The 7,579-nt window shown below is 41.1% G+C and overlaps 1 protein-coding gene across 1 annotated transcript in view; it reads left to right on the top strand.

Moving 5' to 3' along the window:
* The window catches only part of SARC_07875 (hypothetical protein), a 6,422-nt gene extending 465 nt beyond the window's left edge, over nt 1-5,957 (top strand). Inside the window, exons 2-6 of the mRNA XM_014298163.1 lie at nt 547-615; nt 1,333-1,448; nt 2,528-2,642; nt 3,022-3,124; nt 4,028-5,957. Of these exons, the coding sequence (XP_014153638.1) occupies nt 547-615; nt 1,333-1,448; nt 2,528-2,642; nt 3,022-3,124; nt 4,028-4,140 (516 nt within the window). The 3' untranslated portion in view covers nt 4,141-5,957. The remainder of the gene's footprint in view (nt 1-546; nt 616-1,332; nt 1,449-2,527; nt 2,643-3,021; nt 3,125-4,027) is intronic.
* The last annotated feature ends 1,622 nt before the right edge of the window (nt 5,958-7,579 follow it).

Here is a 7,579-nt window from a genome sequence, read left to right as displayed (position 1 = left end):
TCATATATGTCATCAGCTGTGTTCGTATTCCTTATCTGCATGCATCTGGGTATTTGAGCATATTGTACTTTGCGTTGTATTTTGACGAGTCTGTATGTGTTTAGTTTTCTGGCTATATATTTATTCATAGGAAGTGTTATTAGCTACGCATCGTACGTTATCGATACGTAGTACCCTCTATACAATTGCAGCTTTTTTTTCCTGTTTTAACATTTATTAAGTGTAGCTGCATAGGTAGTTCGTGAGCATTTTAGTTGACATTCCCGTTACATACATAGTTGATTATACAACCACGTCTTCTGGTCGAGGAGCGGTATACGTAGGAATATTTTGTAAGCCAGATCACAAGTGTGGTGGAAGCATGACTAACTACGACCTTATATCCACTCGTACGTATTCAACTCATGTATATCAAACCCACATTCTGTGATGCATCGACACAGCATACTTGCAGTGGTCTGTGTATGGTAGCTATACTATAGATAAGCGTGCATAACAATAACTTGCATTACCACCTGAACCGCACACTCTCTATCAACACTTCAGATCAAAGGCATTAAAGTCAGCCGACGCGCCAACCTGCGAGGACTGGGCAATCTGCGCACCGGTGACCAGGTGTGTGTGACGGAATAAGCAGGTGCACTATTTTCTCACATAGACTCGCAGGGTTTATTTTCTCATACACAACGCCCGTGTAGTATTTTCTCACCACTTCCTCACAGATCTTGCATACTCTCAAGTAACACTGCAATTGGCTTTCTTACTTGTCGGCCGGTTTTCGTATCGCTGCATTAATCTATCAACAGCTTCGAAATGGTTAGAAAATAGCAAAACTCATACAGGACTATATTGCCATTGCAGTAACGATCCAACTCACATCCGAACCGTAGCAAGCGTGTGCATATGCAGCACTTCGCATCCATTCCGTGCCCTGTGCGTGAATCTGTACAGAAACCGTTGAATACGCGCTGAACATGTGTGTTTGATGCTATTTGTGCACGCATATGTCGTTGATCAATTCAGGCTAAGCGTTTGTATTGGCAGGGTCGCTGGATATAACCGTGCCATTGCGTGTATCTGTGTGTTGCCAGCTGTGATCTGACCCATATGCATGCATATACATACACATACTGTACTCAACTATGATCACACTCATATCTCATCAGCACACGTAAAAAGTCGTTGAAGGAAGTTAAAATATCCATGATGTAGTACAATCCGTTAACTAGTATATCTCATAAATGTTGCATGTCATGCACGTTATATATATATATGCACACATATCAATACGTACACTTAACGACAATGTACGCTATGTGCTTGTGTGCACAGAATGTCTTCTCGCATGGGAGTGTTTTGAGGGGTGATTTAGCCTTGATCACAACCGGGCGCAATGTTTTTCTGGGCACCAATTCCGTGCTGCAGCCACCGCACAAGCTATTCAAAGAGTAAGTTGGCTACTCTGTGGAGCATGCTTGAATGCACGGAGCATACTTGGAATGTGCAGAGTACGGTCGGAAGTTTGAAGGCTACATGTACAACAGGACCCGTGAATCGAATACAGGCTACCTTGAAAAGTCAGCTGATTATTGTGTGTGCTATGCTCTTGCATACGGGCTACCTTGTAAAGTCAGCTGATTATTGTGTGTGCTATGCTCTTGCATGAGTTGTTTAATTATGTTATGTGAGATGTCCGATTTTTGATTTGAGAGATGTGTGATTATAGCATGTGGGATGTGTTATTATGACCTGTGAGATGTCTGATTCCGACAGCTCACTAGCATTGTTGTAGTGACCATGATATCGGCAAGATTGCCGAGACAGATCTCGTATACAATACACACGTATTTCGTGTCTGTTTTGTGTCCTGTCGTGATGAGTATCCACTGCCACCCGCGGTTTCAACCTCAAGCAATTCATAGGGCGAAGTAGATGCTGCTATGTACTGTGAGTTGTCAAAGACTTTGCATTGTGTGGTGGGTAGTGTTAAAGGCCAATCATCGGTGAATGTTCATTCGGAGAACAGTCCTGTGCATACATCGAGTTTACAATCCATACCGGGACAGGTAAACCTTTCCCTCTGGGTTTAAACCCAACTAGGTTTTTCCTCACCGAGCACTACTTTACACATGACCATATTATTGACCACAATCTCACCCCCAAGTTTATTGTCCTAGTACAGACGTTAGTGAGATTCGACAATAGAACCACTAAATGATAGACCGCGGAGTGCGAGGTTTGAGATATATTAAATTGCAACGCACACAAACCTTCCATTGCTATATTCAATAGCGAACATCAGGTTGCAGATGCGAACACACCAACTTACGCATACACACCCTACATGTACACTAAAACAAGACAGTGTACACTAAAACAAGACAGTGTACACTAAAACAAAACAGTGTACACTAAAACAAGACAGTGTACACTAAAACAAGACAGTGCACACTAAAACAAGACAGTGTACACTAAAACACGGCGGTGTACACTAAAACAAGACAGTGTTCTCCGCCACACCATGCAGAGTGCGAAGCTACTATCGTCAACAGATCGGCAGCCACGTGGTCATTGGCCGTGAATGTGTGGTTAATGCCGCCGCAATTGGATCGTACGTTCGAATTGGGAATGATGTCATCATTGTATGTGCAAATGTGACTCAGGATGGTTAACGCCAAGCGCCGGCTGTTGTAGTTTATCTGTAGATTCCCTCGTTAATGTACACATATGCGTGCGAAACAGACGTTTATATATATATATATATATATATATATATATATTGCAACTAATAGCGTATTCAATTGACTGCGTGTCATTCACGCTTGTATGCTGCATAAGATCAGCCCAGAATAGTATCCATACCCACCCACGTATGCTGATATTCTGCTGCGGTTCCGTGTGCCTATGTTATTTTGTGGCGCCATAGAGAGTTCAGTGCTGGAGTTGTGCTTATGGGGGATTGGGGCATATATATATATAGATATATAAATATATATAACTTGCCTTGTCGCCTGTCCGTAGGGCCAGGGATGCGTGATCAAGGACTGTGTACGGATAGAGGACGGTGCTGTGCTGCCACCAGACATGGTAGTAGCGCCATTCAGTGTGGTGGGAGGGTCGCCAGGTAATGTGTTATAATGAGTACACCCACCATGTGACACATAATCAATGCATGTGTGATATATGCATGGGGGTATATGTTGACACGGTACATCTGGATATATAGCTATGCAATTGCTTACGTGCAAACGTGATGGAAGTTTCTAGGGCTAAACAGAAGGGTTAATACAGCACAATATATATATATATATATGTGTGTGTGTCTATAAGTCTATTTATATATATTTAAATATGTATCTATCCATCTATATCTATATATATATATATATATATGTATATATATATATATATATATATATATATATACATATATATATATATATACAATATGCTATAAATATATACAAATAATACAAATAAATGATATATATATATATGTATGTATGTAAATATATATATGTACATTTATCATTTATTTACATTACATATATATATATTATATAGTATATTATATATGTATATATATATGTGTGTGTGCGTGCGTGTTGTATATATATATATATGTGTATATATATATATATATATATATATGTATATATATATATATGTATATATATATATATATATATATATATATATATGTACATGCATATATATATATATATATAAATTTATATATATATATATATATATATGTATATGTTTGTATATATATATATATATATATATTTATATTTATATATATACATATACATTTATTTATATATATGTCTGTGTCTGTGTCTGTGTCTGTGTGCGTATATATATACATATATATATATATATATATATATACATGTAATATATATATATATTTATTATATTATATTATATTATATTATATTAAATATATATACATGTAAAGACTACAGTCCTCAATCCGACGCATAACCCTCGCTTCCTTTCCATCCCACTCCCGCATGCACAGCTAAGATCATAGGGCGGTGCGTTGACGTGGAGTCGCAGTTGGGTGAACAATTCGCAATAGACACGTACCACACGTTTGTGGCTAAGTTGGACAGCGCCACCCCACAAACGTGACAAGAGGTTTAGTGTATACGAAGTCGCGGGTGATGATGAATTTGTGGGGTATCGGCTACGACTGGTAGTGCTGGGTAGGATGATACTGTGGTGGAGGACAGTTGAAGTGTACCTGATTGCTTTATTATAGCTGACGCTGGTTTGCAGGGGAATTCATTGTATGGCGATGGCGTAGGTAGGCCTACAAGCGTCACCACATCGGATGATGCTGTATGGGATCGTGCACCCCTGTGACAGTCCAAAAAAAAGGACCGGTTGGGCACATGGAGCGAATAACGGGACAGGTGCAAGCACAGGAGATGTTGAACCAGGACTAGTTAGTGAGTGGGATGGCTAGCATGCAGACAGACCACTTGACCGCACAGATTGCGTTGAGTAAGACTGGTGGGGAGGACTGGCGCGCGTGTGCGTGGTTGCTGTGAATGTGCGGAACATGTGCGCAGTCGCTGTGTGGAGGGCATTGCGGCAGAGTGTATTCGGAGTGAGAGGACAATGTGCCGGATGCCCGTGTGTACCTCCGGATTGTCGGAAGTCAGTCAACTTATGCGACGATCTTGAGGAGGTCTGAGCGTATGCACACACAACAACCCGGTGCGATTTAGGGTTTTAGGTTTCACATGATGTCCAGTGAGCGGCACACCTTGCGGATTGCTACTGTACCTGTGGCCGTTGTACTCGAGGGAACTTCGCAGATGCGATACGCTCAACATGTCAGACACACGCGTCAATTGAAGCTACATAACGGAAGGAGTGCGATGGCCCGTCCGACCATTGTCATACCTGTCAGAGAACGCACGACAGTTGTAGTCTATGTAATGGTTAGTACGACAAATGTATATGGGATGTCTGATGATGCGACATATGCAAACTACGCTCAGCGAAAAGACGCCAGTTGTGACGTGCGGGGGCCCTCCTGTGTGGTGTTAGCAAGGTTTTAAAACATGTCAAGTGGCTTCCTATCCCGACATATATGGTTGGTGGTGATGTAGTGTATTTAGTGGCCTGACATAGGTGGTGGTGTTGTTGTATTTGATGAACCATCGGAAAGTGGACATGCCCTTTCAATAGCGAAGGATGCATGTCATAGCTTTGTTGCGCACGTTATTGCATCACCTGGCTCGTGTAAACGTCTGACGAGGAATGTTGGTACGTTATGCTGTCGTGAGTATCTGGGGCATATCATATTCAGATACGAAAGGTCTGACGTACCGCGGGGTGAGTGTGCTTATAGGCGAGCACTTGTCAGGGACATGTACCGAACTCCAATCACACACAGAGGGATCACGCTTGACCTTATTGCATCTGTAATGAGATAACAAGAGATATTGTAGGCCATTCTCTGTGTACGTTAAACGAACGTACCATTCTTTGGGTACGTTTAAAGCACGTGCTTACACGGCTTTGCCATTGGTTGTGTAGTGACTAAGGCTTGCTGGGCCACAGCACGGCTCACCCAGAGTGCACCGACGAGATGAAAATGCGTGGGTGTGGGAGGACTATATATAGCGGAGAGTGAACCACGCTATCGTAACCTGTGATCGTTCGGCGTACCCACATACAAATGAGGCGTTGAGAGCAGATGATATACACACACACGCACAAGTAAATTGGATTCCACCAACCTATGCCACCTGTCATAACTTAATCCGGCAAAGTGTTAAAATACTACTCTATGCACACCTCCACAAGTGTATGCATACTGTTGTTAGTGCGCGTGGTAGTTGTTGAATTGGTACGAAATAGAGCTTGTATCACACTGCAGATATTCGATGTGGTGTGTAACCAAGCAACTCCCCAGATGGCAGTCGTCCCTTCCCTCCTTCAGCCCTGCCGCTGCAGTTGTTGTTTTTTGTTATTGTTTTGTTTTTGAACCCTTCTGTGAGACTGAGCAGGGCTCAGCAGGCTACAAATTTACAAATCAATGTCAAACGAAACCCAAATGGAGCGACCTAATACCAAAAAGAGAAGGAGGCGATGGCCTCAGAGTGACGTATGCACATACTAAATACCACTAAATCATAAATGCTCTAAATAGGTTTAAAAAATATATATAGAGGGATAGAGAGAGCGAGTGAGAGTACATCGTTGAGCCTCTCAATTCATATGATATGTACTACACACTCAGTGCCCGGCTGCCCGCTGTATAGCGTACTCGACTGACTACTCTCGCGTATTGTATGTATTACTATATTTAGTTACTAGTATCTAGCCTCTACTCTGATATTCTTTGAGTCGCTGATTAGCTGATAGTAGTAGTGATAGGTGACCACTACAAGAAGAATAACTCCTTGACTCTTTGAGTTCTTTTTATACTGACAATTATGCAAAGATATATATCAACAACCAATGATATATTTGATATAAACTTTATCTATATTTTATTTTTTAGAGACTGTGAGAGACTGACAGTCTCTGCAGTCTGTACTCCTTTTCTATTGGTGTACCAAGCCGAAGAGTGAAAATCGAAGGTAGTCAAGATACTCAGACTAAGCCTAAGGTCCATAGGCCATATAGCCCTATGAATCTATGAGGCTATGGCCTGTGGGGGCACGGGATAGAAGTTGAACGTAAACGCATATATATTCAAAGTCATCAGAAGAGTCTACTTAAGTTCTTTTATAGGACTGGTTCGTATCATGAACAAGATATACACTTAAATGTTTAAACCCGCAAGTTGCACCTATGAGCATACAAAGGACCGCAGTTGAACGTAAACGTATATTTATGCGATTTATAAAAGTTTTATGTTATTAATTTTTAAAACGATTACAGACTTTAGTATGTAGAATGTCTTTATACGGCACTAGTGACAATAAAATTATTAACCACCTCAGGCCCAGTTTCGTCTCGTACACTTTTTCGAGTATACTTTGCTTCAAGATGTAATCAGCGTTATTTTAGCCCATTTATTGCACTTGTATTAGTTCTTTGTCGGCCTCAGAGGAGAGGTCGACGTATGTTAGACACGAATAGTGTCAACTGTAAAACCATGGGCGAATCCGAAGCAATAGCTATGACACGCCTATATACATGTGTCTAACTGCTAACATATGTCAAGCCCTTAAGACCGACAAGGACATAACATAAGTGCAACAAATGGGTTGTATATGCGCTACAATATTTAACGTTTAAGTCGAGCGCTTTCAGCCGACAGATAACAAACAAACCGGCAGAAAACAAACACATCGCACAAGTGCTTAAAATCACGCTAAATACATTAATACACCTATATTTAAGCAAACTTAACTCGAAAAAGTATGAGACTGGTAGGAATCTGGGCCTGAGGTGCTTAATAATTTTATTTTCACCAGTGCCGTATAACGACATTCTATGTACAATTCCTCTATTTATTTATTTTGGAAATGTAAGTGGAACCGAGATTTCGCCATGCCTCCTTCCGGGAACACCGGAACAGTGAACACCGAACAAAGTGTATGAA

Source organism: Sphaeroforma arctica (genome assembly GCF_001186125.1).
Source record: "Sphaeroforma arctica JP610 unplaced genomic scaffold supercont1.657, whole genome shotgun sequence".
NCBI lineage: Eukaryota > Ichthyosporea > Ichthyophonida > Sphaeroforma > Sphaeroforma arctica.
This window is presented reverse-complemented; position numbering and strand designations above follow the sequence as displayed.